General features: G+C 41.0%; 1 protein-coding gene across 2 annotated transcripts in view; it reads right to left on the reverse strand.

Annotated features, from left to right (window-relative positions):
• Nucleotides 1-20,363, reverse strand: part of dgcr8 (DGCR8 microprocessor complex subunit) — a 43,524-nt gene extending 23,161 nt beyond the window's left edge. For both annotated transcript variants that reach the window (XM_068054654.1, XM_068054653.1), the window contains exons 1-7: nucleotides 20,261-20,363; nucleotides 17,315-18,324; nucleotides 15,665-15,827; nucleotides 9,319-9,461; nucleotides 7,715-8,063; nucleotides 6,623-6,820; nucleotides 22-123 (exon numbers count right to left, since the gene is read on the reverse strand). In XM_068054654.1, coding sequence (XP_067910755.1) covers nucleotides 22-123; nucleotides 6,623-6,820; nucleotides 7,715-8,063; nucleotides 9,319-9,461; nucleotides 15,665-15,827; nucleotides 17,315-18,022 — 1,663 coding nt within the window. In that variant the 5' untranslated portion in view covers nucleotides 18,023-18,324; nucleotides 20,261-20,363. The remainder of the gene's footprint in view (nucleotides 1-21; nucleotides 124-6,622; nucleotides 6,821-7,714; nucleotides 8,064-9,318; nucleotides 9,462-15,664; nucleotides 15,828-17,314; nucleotides 18,325-20,260) is intronic.
• Nucleotides 20,364-23,857: the final 3,494 nt, after the last annotated feature.

Consider the following 23,857-nt stretch of genomic DNA (forward strand, 5'->3'; position numbering starts at 1 on the left):
AGCTCACTAAAGGAGACTTACCACATTCAAAAAAATTGTAAACAGGGCGAACCTTCAGGACCCTTTGCATATATTCGTGCAGTATGCAAACTTCTGATTTCCCATTTGGATTAATGACAAACTCTGACAAAGAAATTACAAAATATTAATTCTGAATTATTTCCAAGAAAGCTGCAATCACAAGCAGTTGCAAGTCCTTGTGCATTGTGCTCAGAATACTATTAAAATTTCATCAACTGCAATGCAGCATCCACATTAAGTACCATCACTAAATTAATCATTCATCCCTTATGAAATAAATCATACACTTGATAAATGCCTCATACTTGTTCAATCAAATTTCCATTAAATGATCAATCCAGTTATGATGATTAATGCAACATATAAACACATACAGTACAAATCAATGCTTTTTTTTTAACGGTTCATTATCTGTTATACAGTATGTCTAATGACTCAATTTTCCCCATCACTCAAGGTCATTCTATACATGTTTATTTCTAGGTAACAGCATTTCTTGCTATGTAAATTTAAGTTATGTAACTTAATGGAACTCCAACGCTGAAGCTAAAGCACCTGTCAATAAGGTAAATTGGATATTGTGGTGCAGGTGGAGGGCAAATGGATAACCAGAAGTTATAACATTGCATGGGTCATGGTGAGGCCACTTCTGGCTTATGGTGCATGCAGCAAAGCAAGTTTTTGGGTGGGAACTCAGAACAAACAAGGCCTAAGAGTGGAAGTTGAAACACTTGAAATAGTGCCTGTGAAAGGGAGTGGAGGCAGACCTAGAATACATGACTGGATCTGGATATTGGAAAAAGGAAGAGCTGGAGCACTTCGATGGGCCTTGGAGATAAAACGTAGAGCATGGTTAGAGAACTGGGGATGGAGGAGCCAAGTTGAAGCACAAAGACAAGCAGAATGGGGAAAAATCCCCAGGAGGAGAATTACAGGAGGGGGCAATGGGCTCATGGCAGCTGAAAACTGCTGAAATTTTTCTCCCAAACTTGACAGAGCTGTGGAATCATGCAGTTAGTATGAACTAATCACCAATATTACGGACTCACAATCATAATATTACAGACGTTACCATCCCCTGCACAAAAAACTGGAAAGAGTTCAAAGAATGACGAGCATGATTCCAGGTGTTAATGGATTAATTTAAAACGAATGACTCAGGTGACAATTTATTTTCACTTGGAAAAAGACCGAAAAGAAATGATACAGGTCTTTAGAATAAACAAAGGAGCTGATAAGGCACAGAACTTAAGGGTAGAATTTCAAAATTCATAAGCTTCAGGTTTACAAGAACTCCCTTTCCTCCCGACCCAGAAGTGCAACCAAATGCAATCTAGTCAAGAAAGGGAATTGAAGGTCTTTGGGATATTAATAGAGCCATATGACACAGAAAATAGCAAGAGTATATCTGCTGCAGGTGAAAGTGCAAAGAGAAAACAACTTCATTTTTAGATTTGAGGATGATGAACATGAACTGTAGATGTCATTTTTAAACATTTATTCACAGGATATGGGCATTGCTGGCAAGGCCAGTATATACTGCCCTTCTCGAACCGCTGCAGACCATGCGGTGAAGGATTTTGACCAATTGACAATGATGGAATGGCCAATATATTTCCAAGTCAGGATGATGTGCGACTTGGAAGGGAACTTGGAGGTGGCGTTCCCATGCATGTACTTCCCTTGTTCTTCTCGGTGGTAGAGGTTGTGAGTTGGGAGGTGCTGTCAAAGAAGCCATGACACGTTTTTGTAGTGCATTTGAAGATGGTACACACTTCTGCCACTGTGCGCCAGAGTTGGGGGGAGTGAATGCTTAAGGTGCTGGATGGGGTGCCGATCAAGCGGGCTGCTTTGTCCTGGATGGTGTCCATGAGTTCTTGAGTGTTGTTGGAGCCACACCCATCCAACAAGTGGACAGTATTCCATTGCATTCCTGACTTGTGCCTTGTAAATGGTGGACAGGCTTTGGAGAGTCAGAAGAAAAATTCATTCGCCGCACAATACCCAACCTCAGACCTGCTCTTGTAGCCATGGTATTCATGCAGTTGGTCCAATTAGGTTTCTGGTCAATGGTGGTCTCCAAGATGTTGGTGGTGGAGGATTTGATTATGGTAATGCTGCTGAATGTCATGGAGCGGTGGTTAGACTCTCTCGTTGGAGATGGGCATTGCCTGGCACCTCTGTGGCACAAATGTACCTTGCACTTATCAGCCCAGGCCTGAATGTTGTTCAGGTTGTGCTGCACACAGTCATGGACTGCTTCATTATCCTAGGAGTTGCGAATGAAATTGAACACTGCACAATCGTAGGAACATAGGAGCAGGAGTAGGCCATTCAGCCCATCGAGCTTGCCCCGCCATTCAATATGATCATGGCTTACCATCCACTTCGATGCCTTTTTCCCACACTATCCTCATATCCCTTTATGTCATTTGTATTTAGAAATCTGTCAATCCCTGCTTTAAACATACTCAATGATTGAACTTCCACAGCCCTCTGGGTAAAGAAATTCTCTGGGTAGAGAATTCCAAAGATTCACAACCCTCTGGGTAAAGAAATTTCTCCTCATCTCTGTCCTAAGTGGCTTTCCCCTGATTTTGAAATTGCGTCCCCTGGTTCTAGACTCCCTAAACTAAAAACATAACTAAGAGTAAAACTACGTCTATCCTACGCAAATGTATAATAAATAGCAGTTATCCGAGCCACTAAATATAAAGTAGATAATTCCATTCCACAATTGACATGCTGGTGATCACATGTATCCCAATGATCTGTGGTGCAACTTCTCACAAAAAGCAATCCAAAGCAACTTTTTAAAGAATGCCCAAGAAAAATAATGAGAAATTCTTGCCTATTTTCCTAGGTATTCTCATTACTATCAAAATGGCACGCTCAAAGTCAGCTATGCCATAAGGAGATACTCAAGAGGCAAGGAACTTCCTCCCAGGGAGAGCAATCAGCAAAGTCTACCCTATCACTTGTCCCAGAACAGCTCACATATAGAGCGGAGGTAACTTTTTTGGTTGGGGATGTTTCAGATGTGTATGCATATGAAGAATATGTCAAATATTTGAAATAGAACAAAAATATGTTTTTGGACAATCTTCTTCTTCTTTGGCCTCCTTGTCTCGAGAGACAATGGGTAAGCGCCTGGAGGTGGTCAGTGGTTTGTGAAGCAGCGCCTGGAATAGCTATAAAGGCCAATTCTAGAGTGACAGGCTCTTCCACAGGTGCTGCAAATAAAATTGGTTGCCGGGGTTGTTACACAGTTCGCTCTCCCCATGCGCTTCTGTCTTTTTTCCTGCCAACTGCGAAGTCTCTTCGACTCGCCACACTTTAGCCCCGCCTTTATGGCTGCCCGCCAGCTCTAGCGATCACTGGCAACTGACTCCCATGACTTGTGATCAATATCACAGGACTTCATGTCGCGTTTGTAGACGTCTTTAAAGCGGAGACATGGACGGCCGTTGGGTCTGATACCAGTGACGAGCTCACAGTACAATGTGTCCTTGGGGATCCTGCCATCTTCCATGCAGCTCACATGGCCAAGCCATCTCAAGCGCCGCTGGCTCAGGAGGGTGCATATGCTGGGGATGTTGGCCGCCTCGAGGACTTCTGCGTTGGAGATACGATCCTGCCACCTGATGCCAAGGATTCTCCGGAGGCAGCGAAGATGGAATGAATTGAGACGTCGCTCTTGGCTGACATATGCTGTCCAGGCCTCACTGCCGCAGAGCAAGGTACTGAGGACACAGGCTTGATACACTCGGACTTTTGTGTTCTGTGTCAGTGCGCCATTTTCCCGCACTCTCTTGGCCAGTCTGGACATAGCAGTGGAAGGCTTTCTCATGCACTTGTTGAATTCTGCATCAAGAGACAGGTCACTGGTGATAGTTGAGCCTAGGTAGGTGAACTCTTGAACCACTTACAGAGCGTGGTCGCCGATATTGATGGATGGAGCATTTCTGATGTCCTGTCCCATGATGTTAGTTTTCTTGAGGCTGATGGTTAGGCCAAATTCGTTGCAGGCAGCCGCAATCCTGTCGATGAGTCTCTGCAGACACCCTTCAGTGTGAGATGTTAATGCAGCATCGTCAGCAAAGAGGAGTTTCCTGATGAGGAATTTCTATACTTTGGTTTTCGCTCTAAGACGGGCAAGGTTGAACAACCTGCCACCTGATCTTGTGTGGAGGAAAATTCCTTCTTCTGAAGACTTGAACGCATGGAGAGCAGCAGGGAGATGATGACCCCAAACAGTGTAGGTGCGAGAACACAGCCCCGTTTCACGCCACTCAGGATAGGAAAGGGGTCTGATGAGGCGCCGCTATGCTGAATTGTGCCTTTCATATTGCCAAGGAATGAGGTGATGATACTTAGTAGTTTTGGTGGACATCCGATCTTTTCTAGTAGTCTGAAGAGACCACGTTTGCTGACGAGGTCAAAGGCTTTGGTGAGATCTATGAAAGCAACGTAGAGGGGCATCTGTTGTTCGCGGCATTTCTCCTGTAGTTGGCGAAGGGAGAACAGCACGTCAATGGTCGATCTCTCTGCTTGAAAGCCACACTGTGCCTCAAGGTAGACACGCTCAGCCAGCTTCTGGAGCTTGTTTAAAGCGACTCGAGCAAAGACTTTCCCCACTATGCTGAGCAGGGAGATTCCATGGTAGTTGTTGCAGTCACCGCGGTCACCCTTGTTCTTATAGAGGGTGATGATATTGGCATCGTGCATGTCCTGTGGTATTGCTCCCTCGTCCCAGCACAGGCAAAGCAGTTCGTAGAGTGCTGGAAGTATAGCAGGCTTGGCACTCTTGATTATTTCAGGGGTAATGCCGTCCTTCCCAGGGGCTTTTCCGCTGGCTAGAGAATCAATGGCATCACTGAGTTCCGATTTTGTTGGCTGTGTGTCCAGCTCATCCATGACTGGCAGAGACTGGCTGCATTGAGGGCAGTCTCTGACATTTCTCCTGGAATACAGTTCTAGGTAGTGCTCCACCCAGTGATCCATTTGCTTGCGTTGGTCAGTGATTGTGTCTCCCGATTTAGATTTGAAGGGGGGGGGGCAATCTTCTTGATGGTTGGCCCAAAAGCTCTCTTAATGCCATTGTACATTACTCTGATGTTTCCGTTGTTGTGATTGGTACACAACTCAAGCAGTCTCATTCATCCTTCCAATGCCATAGCGCCCACAGCAGGAGGGCCATGAGTCACGGTCGGCCCCAGCCCTGGCATTAAAGTCCTCCAGCAGAAACAGATGTTCGGTATTGGGGATGCCACTAATGATATTATGGAGTTCCTTGTAGAACTGATCTTTAGCTTCAGGTGGGGAGCAGAGTGTTGCAGCATAGATGTAGGTGTACTGGACCAGAGGCGGTGAGCAGTCGGATGGACAGTATGCGTTCCGAGCCATTTGAAGGTGGCTCTATCATGCTGAGCAAAGAGTTTCTGATGGCGAAGCCCACTCCATGCTGTCTTGGTTCTTCAGGATCCCTATCCTGCCAGTAGAAGGTGTAGTCTTGCTCTGTTAGTGATCTGCTCGCAGGGAGGCATGTCTCCTGAAGTACTGCAATGTCCACACTGAGTCTACTGAGCTCGTTGTTAATGATGGCAGTCTGGGATGGGCCACAAGGGGGGAGCTGGGAAGGGGGTGGAGGAAGGGGGTGCAAGTAATAAAACATTTCAGCAGCTCCCACCATCGCCGCCGAGAAAGCTCACCGCGTCCTCCGTGAGGTGCGACAGCCTCGGGCGCCAGTACCAGCAGGAATTCACCGACATTGCGCTGCAGATGCGCTTCGAGCCAGACACCGCAATGGTAATGTAAAAAGCAATCTAATAGAAGAGGCACATCACACTGGAGCAATGTCAATCTGCACATATCACACAGGAAGGCAGGGGACAAAAAAAAATCACAAGGAAGCCATCATCACCAGGCCATTCTTGCTCACTTCCTAGCAGGTGACCAAGATTCTATGAAGAGTAAAGCTTTTAAAAGTATGTTTCATCAGAAAAAATAGAAATTCTTAACTCATACAGTAATACTGTCAGCATGGCTCAGTTAGTAGCAGTATTGAATAGGGAGAGATTATTTCCTCTTGTTGGGGCTATGCAGCAACCTGCATAAAAACCATGAGTACGTGCTGCAGTTGGTCGACTCAGTATGTACAAACAACTGTATTACACCTTTCCAATAACAAAACTACACAGGCTTTTATTTTATAATACCAAAACAAACATGGTCAATTAAATGCTTTATATAATTGAGATATGTCAACATGACCAAATCTCTCTCAAATAAATGGGAATAATTTAAACTGAATGCTTTTCCTGTTGTCAGTTCAAATCACGTGGCTGTGTGTTTGGGGAGGAGTTGGGGGTGCAGACGTCAGGGTGATGTTTCGAGGAAGAAAAATAAAATCACAATAGCTAGAATTTTTTATATTAGGGTGCCAGTGTCAACACCCTAATACACAAGCTTGATGTCAAGTCTGCATACTATTCTGAATGTATTCACAGAAACTACAAGTTAATTTCCTGAGAGATGCTGCAGGCATAATTATAAACAGTTTATATTCGAAATTAGTGGAAAAGTTACACACTGCCTGTACCTTTTTTTGTGGGTGCATCCTGGACAGAGAGAGTAATGAGCTTTTGATTGGCAGGCAATATCGGTCGCTCAGCTTCTGCCTGCTTCCGCTTCATCTCCCGATTAAACTGACGTCGTTCAGCCCAGGTCCTGAACTTCTTCACAGTGACTTGTTCGAAATCAAAGCGCTTTTCCAGGTATTTTTTAAATTCCTCAATAGCTGGAAATGTTGTGGATTTTTTTTATTGCATAAATAATGAAAATGGAAACAAACAGTAGAAATTATGTGTACTCAGTGTACTTTTCCAGACTGCCAGTCCCAGGATATACATTTAGACGGTTACATAAAATATACTGTATGAAATGCAAAATTCCTTGAGAGTCATTTTGTACTACTTAATCAAAGACTGTTTTTGATAGCTACGGATAATGGAAACTATCTTAACGTAATAAAAACCAAAATGACCATCTATGTCACGAACACAGATTTGTAGCATGCACTCCAAGAAACAATGCAATGCACCAAAAGACAGATGTGCAGAGGTCAAATATAAATCCTTAGAAAACATCACAAGAGTTTTGTGTTTATATTCCAATTAGACAGCTAACATGATTAAGTCAGGTAATATAATGGCCACATTTACAAAGAGCAAGCACAAAACAGCTCTCATTTTGCATGGTGACTTATATGGATCTGATAAAATACATTACAGTGCCTATAACTGTGGTAATGCCGAGTACACAGAACTGCCTTCCAATTTCTTGCATAATACAATTTGTAAGACAGTTCAAAACCTTAAATTAAGTATTCTGAATCTTGGCTGTGTCATCATGGGGCAGCTTGATGGACTTGATACTTGCCAAGAGAAAGGCAACATGCAACAAAAAATAAAGTGGCTAAGTCAAATCAGACCTCCTCCATGCAACTAAAACCCAAGCGGCCCTGGGAGAAGCATGGCAGCAGGTCCTCTGCCATGGAGATCTTAAAAAGGTGAGAAAAAAATCAAAAGCCACCACACACATGTACACCTCCACACCATGAGCCACGTGTTAAATTCTTAGCCCCAATAACCACTTACTGTTCTATTTTAGATGAGAACAAGAATCATCTTACCAACAGATTCTTCTTTGCATACTTCTACTTTGGCCTTCACCTGTCCGAGGGCTCCTGCTGCAATGATTCCACCCAAGGTGTCTCTTTCATCTAAGGATTTAGAGTATAGTGTACCTGAGCTACTAAGAGGTACTGAATTAGTAACAGAGTTGTGATCAGTGGCAGTGTAGTCTGGTTCCTCATTTATTTCTATAGGTGTGTTCTCACAATTGTTTGGGGACATTTCTCCATTCGTGGTCACTTTGGTTATCTCTCCATTACTAGCCTGCTTATTCTGCTCTCTCTCTTCTTGGTCTCTCATTTTCATATAGTGCAGACAGGGAATGCTGCTCTGTGGAGGATCGTGTTTCTGCACAGAACAAAAAGAAACTTTCAATCCACTGATATTTAAGATTTCTGAGACAATTGGTAAAGACAATTAACTATGATGATTGATGAAGAAAGAATATTTGCATGGAAGCATCAAGACAAGACCACAATGTCAAGTACCAAAAAGAACGCAATCCTCATGAGCCTACTCTCCTGGCAATCAACTCAGAACAAGGCATCTGCAGACTACATGTCCCATGAAGGACTGGTAAAGGGAAAACAGTGGGGATGGGAAAAATAAAACATATCAAGTTCAAGTCACCCTACATTTTTCTTGCACTTCACATAGCAAATTCTAATAGAGCAGTACATGGAAGTTGAGACTGAAGAAATCTTCTCCACAGACAAATTATTGGGACTGTTGGGAGAACAACAGTAAACAATATAACTAGCGTGGATGAGGGCCAACCTTGGGCTGGGGAATAGAGGGAAAGAAGAAATGGAAAAACAAAAAAAAAGTTTTATTAAGGGCTGTGGCTGCGGAGAAGAAAGCAGGTAGCATAATCTATCATTCCAGCAGATAAGAGCACGTGAAGTCTGAAATGACAACATGCAGACTTGCACATATCAGTTAAAATAATCACAATCCACCCTACGCACAAACCAATCCAATGCCTTCAAAATGAATAGATTTCCACTGCTGTCAGTAGCACAATGTATTTTCTACTGAGTTAAATTGACAGGGTGGGTTGGGAAGAAAAAAAAAGGAATGGTCAACTCCCTCCATCACAGATAATAAATCATAACGTCCCTGACAAAACACAGCTCAGGAAACTAAACGTCTTTATTAGGTATAAGAAAATAAATCAAACTATGCTAATGGCTTTGTGGGAAAACAGAGAATTCAGAATGCAGGTCAAAAATAACCTGAGTTCAATCCAAGGCCTACTGCAGTTTTATCTTAACCAGAGGAACAAATGGGATGGTATAAATGGATTCCACATTCCTGGGTTACACAAGAACAAAATCAGCCATCAATCGCTATCCAGTTAACCTCTGCTGAAAGCGCAAAGATGCAAGAACAGCTCACCAACACTCACGAAGTGAGCCCCAAGTGAAAGTACATTCACCACATGGTTGCAGTTGCTCATGAAGCAAGACCCAACACCATCATGTCATGGCAACAAGTGATGGCCTTATCAGCGATGCCCAGAATCAATTAAAACAAAATTGGAGGGCCACCTGGACAGAAAATGGATTTAACTATTTACAATATTTTAAAATTAATTTCCTACCCTGATGCTTCCGGTTCCTAAGAAATAAGGTCGCGACCAGGTAACCACTCTGGTTTCCCTGTGCAGGTAAACTGGAATACCAGAATTATGGAATGTCATGATCCAGCCATCGGGAAGGGGTTCACTTGGTGGTCGGCCACGATCTATAAAGATTAAAACAAATTAAATACCAAGCAAAGCACAAGTCATCTTAATTCAGTCACAATATAACAACAGAATGAGGGATGAAAACAAACATGGGGGTAACAGACCTCCAGTTTAGTTCAGGCTAACCTTTTCCCAGTTCTCAGTCACAGACCTGAAATATTATCTCCGTTTCTCTCTCCACAGATGCTCGTCAGACCTACTGAGTATTTCTAACATTTTATTTTTAGTTCTAATAAATTAGCATCTGTTCCAACTTTTCTTTCTCATTCATTCATTGACTGAATGAGATCTTGATATCAGGTGAGAAAAAATTTTGGAGAAACTTGAGGGACTAAAATCTGACAAGTCCCCAGGACCAGATGGCCGACATCCTAGGGTTCTAAAAGAGATAGCTGAAAAGATAGTGGATGCAATTTTCCAGAAAATATGATTTTCCAGAATTCCTTAGATTCAGGGCTGATCCCGTCAGAATGCAAGTTGGCAAATCTAATACCATTTTTCAAAAAAGGAAGTAGACAGGGAACGACAGGCCAGTTAAGCCTAACATCAGTTGTTGGGAAGATGCTGGAAACTATTATCAAAGAAGTCTTAACACTGCACTTGGAAAAGCATAATATGATTCGAACAATTCAGCATGGTTTTACAAAAGGGCGATCCTGTTTGACAAATTTATTAGTTTTTTTTTGAGGTTGTAACTAGTAGGGTAGATAAAGGGGAACCAGTAGCTGTAGTATACCTGGATTTCCAAAAGGCATTCGATAAGGCGCCACATATAAGATTAATAGGCAAAATAAGGGCTTATGGTGTTGGGGGTAATATATTAGCATGGATACAGGATTGGTTAACAGACAGGAAGCAGAGACTGGGCATAAATGGGGCATTTTCAAGTTGGCAGGCAGTGAATTGTGGGGTGCCACAAGGATCAGTGCTGGGGCCTCAGCTATTTACACTCTATATTAGTATGACTTGGATGAAGAGACAGAGAATAATGTATCTAGTTTTGATGATACAAAGCTCGGTGGAAAGGTAAGCTGCGGGGAGGATGTAGAGAGGCTACAAAGAGATATAGACAGGTTAAGTGAGTGGGCAACAAGATGGCAAATGGAGTATAATGTAGGGAAGTGTGAAGTTGTTCACTTTGGTCGTACAAATAGAAAAGCAAAATATTTTTTCAAAAGGTGTGAAACTGGTTAGTGTTGATGTTCAGAGAGACTGGGGGGTACTCGTATAAGGAACGCACAAAGCTAATATGCAGGTGCAACAGGCTATTAGGAAGGCAAATTGCATGTTGGTTTTTATTACAAGGGGTTTGGAGTGCAGCAATAAAAAAGTCTTACTAAAACTGTACAGGGCTTTGGTGAGACTGCACCTGTAATACTGTGTGCAGTTTTGGTCTCCACATTTAAATAAGTATATACTTGCACTGGAGGCGGTGCAGCGAAGACTTACTAAATTGGTCCCTGGGATGAGGGGTTGTCCTTTGATGAGAGGCTGAGTTAATTGGGCCCATATTCTCTGGAGTTTAGAAGAATGAGAGGCGATCTAATTGAGACATACAAGATTCTGAAAGGGCTTGATAGGGTAGAAGCGGAGAGATTGTTCCCACTGGTCAGGGAATCTAGAACACGGGGACACAGTCTCAGGATAAGGGGTCAATCATTCAGGACTGAGATGAGGAGAAATTACTTCACTTAAAGGATTGTCAATCTTTGGAATTTTCTACCCCAGAGGGTTGTGGATGCTCCACCATTGAATACATTTAAGACTGGGATAGATAGATTTTTGGTCTCGCAGGGAATCAAGGGATATGGGGAGCGGGCAGGAAACTGGAATTGAAGCCCAAGATTAGCCATGATCATATTGAATGGCGGAGCAGGCTCGATGGGCCATATGGTCTACTGCTGCTCCTAGTTCTTGTGTGCTGGACTTGCTTTGATGATTTGTACTGCAGCAGAAACCCAGACATAGCTTTTGTAACAGTTTTATTTAAACTGAAGAAGTCTCTACAAGAAAGCTGTAATTCCATACTGAAAGAACTCAGTAACCAACTGGCAATTTTTTCCCTTCCTCCCTTTCCTGAAGTCACCAACTCCACAACTTGGGTTCTATGCAAGGTGGTCACCCTCTGATAACTCGCCTTAGTCCGACCAATACAAACAATTGTCACATTATGTTTTCCTTATAATTCCAAAACACAGAACTGTAGAGCATGCTCAAGCAGAACAAAGCACATTCGATAATTGCAAGGCCCAGTTATATGTGGATATACTAAAACACTGAAGATCACCAGACTGTTTGAAACTTTGCAGAAAACCATGCAGTGGAAGGTTCAACACAGTTTTCAGCCTGCATTCTGGTGAGATTTAGGAAACTGACTGATGGCCTCGCCAATAATCCTATGCCAACAGGAATTGAAAAGGAAAGAATGAGGCAAATCAGGAAGTGCAAGACCTTTGGATAAATTTGCAGTCCCTTCAACTGCTTGGGCCTGTGATTGAGCCAGATTCAAGTGATAAACATCTTCTCTTAGAAGGTTGCAAAGGATCCTAAGTGATATGCATGTATTCAGTCTCAAATTAAATTTCTACTTAGCAAACAATCTAAACTTCTCCTATTTTGGCATGAATGCAGCCTCAGAGATTATATTAAAATCTTATGCTGGAGAAAGAGGGGATGTTCCAATGCCTCTGTTTAGACTTGTTGCATTCACGTTATCTCAATGGAAAATACAGTAATAAAATTAAGCACAGAATGACAGGACAAAACTCCTTCCTTAACTGAGGGAAGGTGGGTCTATCAGTACATATACACTACATCAATTTTCAGCTTAAAGCCAGAAATGACCACAGACTAGAATCTATTTTGCAATATATCAAAATACTGCAATTTACAAAACTGCCTTTATTTATTCTGAGCCAACCAGAGCGAGATAACTTTTCCAGATACAAGATAGCCTAGTTGTATATGTAGGGTTAGGATTTTGTTTAACCCCATATCATTAACGTTTGCGCTTTCAATGTAATAAATGGCTTGTGGATTTATACTACAGCTAAAAATATGAAATTTTTCATTCCCAATTGTGTTAGGGTACAATTTAGCTAACTGTGCTGTTTAGCTTCCGCTGAGGTGGAGGATGAGGTTCTTGTCTAGAGACTTATTTTTCTGGCCACAGTGAAACAAGATAGTTAGGACTGTCTTGAAATAGGAAGTGGGACAATAGGCCAGCATGATGAAAAAGTTTGCATTTGGTGTTTTCTAGGAACGTTCTCATTTCTGGAGATCTTGTTCACAATACACTTGTTATGCTATAATGAATCATCTAGGACAGGGTGCATGCGAAGTGGCCCTTAAAGATACTGAGCTTTCCTTAAATTCCTTAAAATGAAAGGATTAATGAAGGTTATGTTTCACCATGGGAAAAACTGGATAATTGCATTTACTGCTTTTTAAGCCTACTTTTAAAGACGGTGTGTGTGTCAAAGACTTGTTCAAACACAAACAATGAATTACACTGCAACCCTATTTGGTTTGTCAGATTCAAATTTTCTTACACATATGACAACTGATGTCCATAATTACAGCATATGAACTCAGCAACAAAAGGCACTCTTGCTCCCTCCAAAACCCTACCAGATACATGCAAAATTATATTTACAGGAGAGTCAGCATCCCAAGAAAAATATTGAATCATGGATGGGGTCTCACCAAAATTAACATAAGCAAATTCAGGGTGAAGAAAATAACAGTGACAAATCCCCAGGGTCAGATGGTTTCCATCCAGGGTTTTAAAGTAGGTGAGAACATTTCTGATGCCTGAACTATAATTTTCCAAAGTTCTCCTGATTCAGGAACCGTTACTTTAGACTGGAAAATTGCATTCAGCTATGATTCAGCACAAAGATGAAAGGAGGAAACCAGGTAATTAGAGGCTGGTTAGCCTAACATCTGTTGTCATGAAATTATTAGAGTCTATAATTAAGAATGGGGCAACTGAACACCTTAAATTTTCAGCTGATCAGAGAGAATGAGCATGGATTTGTCATACTGTATTTATTAGTAACTTAGATTACAGGACAGAGAGCCACATACCCAAGTTTTCCAATGACACAAAAGATAGGCGGCATTGTCAGCAGTGTAGATGGAAGCATAACATTACAAAGGATATTAATAGATTAAGTGAATGGGTAAAATTGTGGCAAATGGATTTCAATATAGGCAAGTGTGAGGTCATCCACTTTGGACCTAAAAAGAATAGATCATGGTACTTTCTAAATAGTGACGAACTAGAATCAGTGGAGATTGAAAGAGACTTGGGGATCCAGGTACACAGATCATTAAAATGTCACGAACAGGTACAGAAAATAATCAAAAAGGCTAATGGAATGTTGGCCTTCATATCCAGAGGACTAGAATACAAGAGGTTAGAAGCCATGCTGCAGCTATACAAAGCCCAAATCAGACCACCTGAAGTACCGTGCTCAGTTCTAGGCACCACACCTTGGGAAGGATATACTGACCCTGAAAGGAGGGTGGCATGGATTTACTAGAATGATACCCGAATTTCAAGGGCTTAATTACACAAAACTACACTAACTAGGGTAGTATCCCCTGGAATTTACAAGATTAAGGAGTAATTTGATCAAAGTTTTCAAGATATTAAGGGGAACTGGTAGACAGAAACGATTGCCATAGGTTAAGAAATCCATGACTAGGGAACATAGCCTAAAAATTCAGGAATTAAGTTAGGAAACACTTCTACATGTGGCAGAATTTTCTAATTCTCTTCCAAGATTGATACATTTCTGTTAACCCAAGGTATATGCAATTAGGTCACAGATCAGCCACGATCTCACTGAATGGCGCAACAGGCTTGAAGGACTAAATGTCCTACAGCTGTTCATATAATATTTAGTATAATCTCAATAAAATACAGCAATGTCAGTGTCAGGAACGAGGATTCATGTCAAAAGATAATGGCCACATAAGGGTAGGAGTAAGGTAGAGTAGAAAGAGCTTTCACCTGCACCAAATCTACTGTATACCACATGTTAAACTTGATTTCAACCATGGATGCAAAAATGAATAATGAGTTGCCTTTTCTAACATCAAATTTTACTACAAAAATGACATTTTTTATGCCCCAAGTATTGCTTTTAAATGTGTTTGAATAATAAGCACTGAACTGGCTGAGAGGAGACAGGAATCAATATAACATCTGTTTAAAGCCTGAGGGCTTCAAATTTATTAATGTTGGATGAGATTACTTGCTTTATCCAACACTCTAGCTCTTCTTTCAGACAAGGACACAATTTTTTTAAATTCAATAAAATTTTGCAGTTTACAGTTGTGCCACATTTAGCAATGGCCATCCAACAATCAAGCTGTTGTTGCAAACGTGACAGATCTGTAGAAACCTGTCTCAGACTTAAATTTTTAGATTAGAGATACAGCACTGAAACAGGCCCTTCAGCCCACCGAGTCTGTGCCGAACATCAACCACCCATTTATACTAATCCTACACTAATCCCATATTCCTACCAAACATCCCCACCTGTTCCTATATTTCCCTACCACCTACCTATACTAGTGACAATTTATAATGGCCAATTTACCTATCAACCTGCAAGTCTTTTGGCTTGTGGGAGGAAACCGGAGCACCCGGAGAAAACCCACGCAGACACAGGGAGAACTTGCAAACTCCACACAGGCAGTACCCGGAATCGAACCCGGGTCCCTGGAGCTGTGAGGCTGCGGTGCTAACCACTGCGCCACTGTGCCGCCCTAGACTCGTCAAAATCTCTCCAACAGAGGATTAATGCACCTTTATAGTGCAAGCTTCCCTCAACAATAGTGTACATACTGCTACTAAGCCAAACTGACCAGAAAGGTTCCAGGCTCAAACCGGTGCCTGTCCCAATTTGATTTTAGCCCAAGTGGTAGCTGGGGTATTAACATAGGCAAAAACAAATCAGTCAGAGTTACAGCTTCTAATTGACACCAATGATCCCTGAAAAGTGTACATATGTGGATGGCACTCATTTGTGATGCTCTTCATAGCAAGATCTTCAGCCAACACTCAATATTACATGCGAAAAATTGTCATGACTGAGGTATGGGATATAGCTAGAACCCACTGAAGTGCACAACATCTTCAACAGGAAAGGGAAGAAAACTAGGTTAGGTCGTATAATCCACTTACTTTTTAACACAGTTTTAATTTTGGTCATCATTGGCTGCACACTTGTTTCTTCATCAGACTGGTGGTCGCTGTCACCAATATTCTCCTCTTCAACCCGTTTCTTCTTTCTGGGAGGAGGTAGTACTGCCTCCAGGAGCGCATCAACATCATTATCAAAATCATCCTGTAAAATACAGCATTGAAGGCCATCCTACTATAATAGTATGAAGATTTCTAAATGGGGCATTTCAAAAGAAAAAAAATGATTTTTAACTTTAGTTGCATCAATTGTGTAATTTAAATCTCGTTTGTCCCATTAAATTGAAACTAAAAGATTATAGCATGCTGCAGCAATCTGTATAAGAATTATCACAATACTATTCATTTACCAAGCTGTCCCAAAACTAACAAGAGATACTAGATGACTGAAATAAATACATACACCTTAAGCCTATCAGTTAATTTCAGAGCTCATGTTACTAAAAAAGAATGCTCATGTTCCTCTCTGGATTAAAGTTTCAGCTCACACAGAAACGATGAATCAATCATCCCGGTACCTCCAATTTGTTTCTGACTAATTTTAAAGCATTTAATAATACCAAAGTTGTTAGCTTCAAAAGCATTTAAGTTATGAAAAATGGTTCTGTGCTTCAAAAAATGCTTCATAAACTAATAAAAGTATAACATACCTAAGCATTACAATGGTTAGCCCAAAGTCAAACCTGTATTTTATCACTGGAGTTTATAACTACAATGACATTGCATGGAATGCTATGATTTAAATTTGATGTCATTGTCATAACAATAGCTTTCTTTGAAGCACTGAAAATAGGTTCTTGTATATCTACAAATAAATTGCTTTACAGCTATTTATAAAGTGGGCAGGTTATCTCAAATTGAAACACATACAATATACTGAAGATGCAAAAGATACTTGTTGCACACTTCCGTTGTCACAGTTTAAAGTTCCAGCCTGGGCTCGTTGCCATCACTGTATTGAGCTTTATCTAATGCTCTGGTCAGTCTTCAGAGTTGGTTCATCCATACACACCTACAGATGGGTGGACACAACTCCGACTAACCAATTCATAGACAAGGGACTGGCATCTGAACTACGCAGCAGTTTGTATTTCTGTTCATCCACTCTATTGACTGAAGAACCACAGTTGCAGAAATAGAAAAGTAGGAATGGAAGGATACTTTTACATTAAAAAAAAAACTTAAGACAACCTGCATATTCACCAATAATGCAAATGTTTTCCCTTACTATTTTTATGCATAAATATAAATATAGCTTGCTGTACTGTGGAAAGAAATAAATAGAACTTTTTGATGCTTTACCAGCTTGAAAAGTTATGTAGATGGGCAAGATGTTCTGGTCAGAAAGGACTAGAAAAACATACACAGGGTTCAAAATACTATACATATTACCTGATGCATGTAAATTTTGAGTGAACAATTAGAAATCTCATCAGAATGACCTGCAAATCTCAGTTAAGAATTTTTATTTGCAATTTAATGACAGGCCAATCTTTAATAAGAAAGGTTACATGCACCAGGCAGGTGCAAGGGACCAAAGGGAAAAAGGAAGGAAAGGCATTTATATAACACAAGGAAAAATCCACGTGCAATCACATGTGCACGTGAGTATTTTGAACCCTGCTCACATACCTCAAATGAATAACTCAGAGCTTCTTCATCGACGTGATCCTGTTGAATGATCATTTCAGATTTGAAACCTGTTCCCTCTACATCATCTGTTTCGAAGTTTTCTGGAAAGTCTTCTAGTTCATCAAGTACTGCAAACTCCACTTTTTTCTCTTGATTGTCTTCAACCTCTTGCTTATCAGTACTTTTACTACAGAAGCCCCCTGACCCCATTGCTCTACTACTGTCAAAAGGAGTGCCATGCAAATCTCCGTTCATGCTTCTGGTAAATTCGGTATTTTTCTCACCAGATTCAACACCGGTATAAACTACTTGCCTGTCTTTGCTTTTACTATTATCTGTAAAGACAACTCGAATTTTTACATCTTTGAGCAACTTAATATCAGGGGCAAACTTAGGAACAGCTGGTGCATGACGTGCTGTTCTTGGATTCAGTGGACAGCTTCCCGATACTGCTGTGAATTGGTTGTTAAAGACAGTGGATTCCATCGTAAGAAGCTGGTCTTGGCTGCACGTGTTACAGTCCCCAGTGGGAGTATCTGAAAGTCCATCACCACCAGAGCCAACGTCCATAACTTCTGCGTCACTGGACGTTTGCAGGGGAGGTGGTGGAGGCGGCGGCGTACTTGGAGGAAGAGGTGGGGGACACGGCTGATTCTCCACATTCAGTGGCTCTTTGGGCATAGGTGGTATACTTGCAAATGTCTCCATCTTTCAAAACTTATTAATACTAAGCTATAAAGAATCTAAATAAATTATATCTTACTCAACCACCCAACTAAAAAATTAAACATATGCCAGTCCAAGTGAATTATCTGAAAGTTATGGTACTAATCAAATTTTACAGATGATTCAGTTAAGCTGACTACATTGTTCTTTTCATTAAAGTAGACAGCTTTCAGAATCACTGTCTCAATTATTGGAAATCACAATGTATTCAGCTTAATCAACGCCTGCGATTAGACAGAGTTCATCATCTTGAGTCCTTGACACCATCTTCTACTGATCAACACCTGCAGAGATACAGGAAAATGCAATTAATCATTTGCATCAAAAGGTCATAAACAGTGAAAACTTAGCTGTCACATTTCTGTCTGTTCTCTGTTCAAGTTCTATTCTAGGCTTGAGTGTATAATCAATGCACTACTGAGGGAGTGCTGCACTGTTGAAGGTGCCATCCTTTGGATGAGGGGCAAAATAAATATCCAGTCTGCTCCCTTAGGTGGTTGTAAAAGATCCTATGGCATGATTCCAAGAGCCTAAGCATCCTAGCCATCACTAATCACTCAGCTAACCCCACTGCAACATAATATTTGGTCATTTATCTCATTGGTGTGTGTATGACCTTGCTGTATGGAAATGGGCTGCCATGTCTCTCTATATTTGGATTGCGACTGTTTTGTTAGTTTGTTCTTTGCTATCTTAGCAGAGATATTCAAACAAATTGGTTACTCCTCCAATGATGTCGTCAAAGTCATTATGGTACAGGAGGCCATTCGACCTATGTCTACGCCAGCTCTCTGTAGGACAATCGAGTCAGTCCCATTCCCCCGCTCTAACCCCGTAACCCTGCAAGTTTATTCCCAAGTGCCCACCCAATTTCCTTTTGAAATCACTGTCTCCACTTCCACCACCCTCTTAGCATATGTAGTGGAGGTACAAACTTCAAATGAACGCATTAAGGCATTTGCATACAATAATCGTGTAAATATAAATTTAGAGTCTAAGGTTTTGAAGGACTAGAAAAAGTATTTGCAAAATTAGTGTTCATTGGCAGTGTTTTTACTTTTAATTAGTTACATTGTACAGATGTATTTCAATTCTCTAGCTTTATTTGAAGCCTTGGTGAGATCATAAAAAATTAGGAAAGCAAGGTTCCACTACACATTAAACATGACCAAAGCAGTACTTCAGAGCATTAGATTATTCAATTCTATAACTTGTAATTTGTCCAACACATTTTTAAAATTATTTACCAAGCAGTAAATTAGCTCAGTAGTTGATTAAGCAACCTATATCTTATAGTAACACAAAAAGTGTTTGTATACCAAATTACTAAATCAACATTCAGAAAATGTTTCACATCAAGGAGCACATTAACCACATCTTCCTGACATTACATGGAAGAAATCTGTATTTTATACAGTACTTCTAAGTAAAATCCTCCCAAGGTACTGCACAGTTAATTACTCTTAAATGTAGTCACTATTATGTTAGCAAACTTGAATTATCACAGTTTCATTATTTTTGAATATGATGCACAATTAATTAAGCAGCACTACATTAAAAATTCAAAATGGCAAATAAAATTTCAGCCTGCAATTTTAATTTCAATATTTAAAAGTTTCAGTTCTAATACATCCAACCATTTTAAAATAAAGACATTTTATAAACTTTAAAAATACAAAAGGTGTAATTTTAACAGAACAGAAACTGCGTGGAAAAGCAACTCCTAACATGAGGAAATTCACTTTTTCCAAGTAATTGGAGATATCACATCCAATAAATACTGCGATGAATCGCCCCAAAGTATAAGTTCCAAATGAATCCAGCCTTTCTGGGCATCCACTTGGTAGCATTATGGCAGGTGAAGCGTTATTAAAATCGGTGGAAGCCACACAGCAACAGGCCTTTGGTGAAACCCATTCAGCCTCACTCATCGACCATTAACTTGTCTTTGATTATGGAACCAATGAAAAATATTTAAAATGAAAACTGAACCCGGTATTTAAATTGTGTCACGGATTCTGTCTAGGTTAGAATCAAAAGTGAGGAGGAGAAAAGACCCCGAGGCCTGATTTGAGGCCTGGTCTCGACTTCAACAAAAACAACATTTATTTATTTAGTGAGGCTGGTTCTCAGAGATTAAGCTGCAACGTTATTTGTTAATGAATAAATAAATGTCACCTCCCTGGGAATATTTACAATAGTTTAATGCAAAAATCCTACCGTTATAATCCGTCAAACTGATAAACACCAAAGAACATTTCATCGCCTCCTCGCCCATCCACTCCAGCACCAGCCGCAGCCTCTGCTCCAGCCCACCCAACGCGCATGCGTTCGTGCAATGATTGACGTCCGGAAAGCCAATCGCAAAGCCAGGGGCGGGGGGGGGGGGGTGGTGGGACCAAGGTGAACGTCAATCAAAGCTCTGGCACCCCCTTCCTTCCGCCCATCAGCACCGTCACCAGTCCATCCAATGGACATGCGGTATTATAATGATTGACATTCGGATGAACCAATCGTCAGCATCGGTTGGTGGGACCAGGATGAACGTCAATCAAAACTCTGGCACCGCCTTCCCCTCGCCGATCAGCTCCGGCACTAGACCGCCAAATGCGCATGCCTCAGCACAATGATTGACATTCCAGTCTACCAATGGTACGCTAGCGACGGACACGGCTGTGCATGTTAATACAGAAGGGTCACTGACCTGAAACGTTAACTCTGCTACTCTCTGCACAGATGCAGCCAGATCTGCTGAGTATTTCTAGCATTTCTTGTTTTTCTTTCAGATTTCCAGCATCTGTAGTATTTTGCTTTTATTATATATGCATGTCAATCAAGTTCTGGCACTACCTTCCCCTCCAAAGGTAGGAAGGATTTTTTTTAAAAAGCAAAATACTGTGGCTGCTGGAAATCTGAAATTAAAACAGAAAATGCTGGAAATATTCAACAGGCATTTTTAAAAAATTCTTTCTTGTGATGTGTGCGTCACTGGCAAGGCCAGCATGTATTAACCATCCCTAAATGCCCTGCGCTGCAGCAATTCTGTGATTTTGAGAAGTTTGCAGTGAGCCACCTTCGAACAGAGTAGCTTGTTACCATTTCAGAGGACCATTAAAAGTCAACCACATTGCTATGGGTCTAGAATTGTGAGAAACGTAGCCCACTTGATAATAATTTACACCAAGTCAAACGTTCTTGCAAGATCGGGTGTCCTTCAAGCAGGCACACCGATCAACATATTCAGTTCATGTTTATACAATACAAATCCATTTGTCCACGCCTTTATTTTACATTATTGGTTATAACGTATTATGACACTAACCTATCCTATGGTTGCTACAGTCTCCTCCTCTGTTTACTTCTCCCCCTACTCTAACTTTCTAGCCCCCAGCTCTTGTTTTTGTTTTACCTTATTTGGCTCTCCATTTTGTGTGTTTTAACTTGCAGCTGTCAGTTACTCATTCACTACATCCTTTGTTCTAACTCTTGCTGTTTTTCTTTTCTCTGCATAAGCACAATTTTTAACTGCCGTACTGTCTCAAGGTCTTTACTCACATCCCCTTATCAGTTCCCTTGTTCAGTGATTTCATTATGTTGTGTAGAAATGACTTCTTGGAAACAACATTTCAGTATTTTTTATTCTCACAGAATCATGTAGGCCAAACCAGAAAATCTCTCAGAAATACGAGGGAACCAAGAGACTTGTAAAAATGAGGAACAGAGAGTAATTAGTATCAATAAAGAAGTAGTACTCAAAAAAATTAATTGGATTGAAGGTTGATAAATCCCCTCGACCAGATGAGCTACATCCCAGAGTATTGAAGAGATAGTGGATGGTTATCATTCAAAATTCTATAGATTCTGGAAGGGTTCCTGCAGACTGGAAAGTAGCAAATGTAACCCCACTACTTATGAAGGGAGCTAGAGAGAAAACAGAGAAGCACAGACCTGTTAGTTTGACGTCTGTAGTAGGGAAAATGTTGGAATCCATTATAAAGGATGAAATAACAGGACACTTGGAAAATAATATGATTGGGCAGAGTCATGCAGGCCCCCACCTGCCAAGAATGAGGCACACATTATTTTGCCATATGAACATTAAAACTTAAAAGTGTGGCTGGGAAGAAAAGAGAGCCTATCTGAAGGAATTGCCAGGCCCCTCGCCGGAAAGACCTTTTTTGCATACTAGCAGACAGTGTTGGAACAAAGAAACCTGTCCCTGCTTCCCCAATACACCGAAGACCTGGTCACACCAGTTTAGTCACATGACTAACTGGCGGTTGAAATTTTTTGAATTTGAACTTGCCACAGAGAATTTGAACTCAGAAAACTATTTGCTCCTGGACTGGAAAAGACCTCTCTCCTGTCTGCTCCCATCTCTTTCTCACAGAACTGAAGACCCATTGAAGACACATGAACCAAGAGAGAAAAGTCTCCTTCAGTGAACAAGGTTTAAGAAGAATACTGGGCCCCAACAAAAAGCAAGAACTACCTACAAAAGGACTACACTGAGCTCAAAGCACAGTAACAAGAAACTCTTCTAATATTGCTTGATACCTCTCTGCTTTATTTTTCTTCTGCTCTTTTCTGTCTCTATTTGCATGTGCGTATCATGTATGCATGCTAGCATGGGGCGCTGTGTATCTGTAGGCGTTAACCGAATTAGTGTTTAAGTTTAATAAAATTTCACTTTTCTTCTTTAAACCTGAGAAAACCTGGTGTGCTGGTTTCTTTGCCTTATAATTGGCAAGTGTTGAACAAAGATTCACCAAGGGGGAGCTCAAAACACAGTGTGTTTAAAATTAAATCCTGTTACAATAAGACCAGGTGAAGGTTGAAAGAGACCCTGAGACACCTTTCTCACCTGGTCGTAAGAGGCAGAGACAACATGGATTTTTGAAAGGGAAATCATGTTTGACAAACTTGTTGGAGTTTTTTGAGGATGTTACTTGTAGCATAGATAAAGGAGAACCTGTGGATGTGGTGTGTTTGGATTTTCAGGAGACTTTTGATAAGGTCCCACACAGGAGGTTAGTAAACAAAATTAGAGCACATGGGATTGGGGTAATATACTGCAATGGATTGAGAATTGGTTAACAGACAGAAAGCAGAGAATCGGAATAAATGGGTCATTCTCAGGATGGCAGGCTGTTACTAGTGGAATATCGCAAGGATCAGTGCTTGGGTCACGGCTGTTTACAATCTAAAGAATGATTTGGATATGGGGACCGATTGTAACATTTCCAAATTTGCAGGTGACACAAAACTAGGAGGGAATGTAAGTTGTGAGGAAGATGCAAGAGGTTTCAAGGGGATTTGGACAGGTTAAGTGAATGGGCAAGAACATGGCAGATGGAATATAATGTGAATAAGTGTAAAGTGATCCACTTTGGTGGAAAAAAACAAAAAGGCAGAGTATTTCTTAAATGGAGAGAGGTTGGGAAGTGTTGATGCCCAAAGAGACCTGGGTGTCCTTGTTCATGAGTCACTAAAAGCTAGCATGCAGTGCAGCAAGCAATTAAGAAGGCAAATGGTATGTTGGCCTTCATTGCAAAGGGATTTGAGTACAGTAGTAAAGATGTATTGCTTCAACTGTATAAAGCCTTGGTGAGACTGCACCTGGAGTATTGTGTACCGTTTTGGTCTCCTTATCAAAGTAAGGATATACATGCCATAGAGGAAGTGCAATGAGGTTTACCTGACTAATCCCTGGGATGGCGGGATTGTCTTATGAGGAGAGATTGCAGAAACTGGGCCAGTGTTCTCTAGAGTTTCGAAGAACGAGAGGTGATCTCATCGAAACTTCCAAAAGTCTTA

The sequence above is a fragment of the Heterodontus francisci genome, chromosome 23 (genome assembly GCF_036365525.1).
Source record: "Heterodontus francisci isolate sHetFra1 chromosome 23, sHetFra1.hap1, whole genome shotgun sequence".
Classification (NCBI taxonomy): Eukaryota; Metazoa; Chordata; class Chondrichthyes; order Heterodontiformes; family Heterodontidae; genus Heterodontus; species Heterodontus francisci.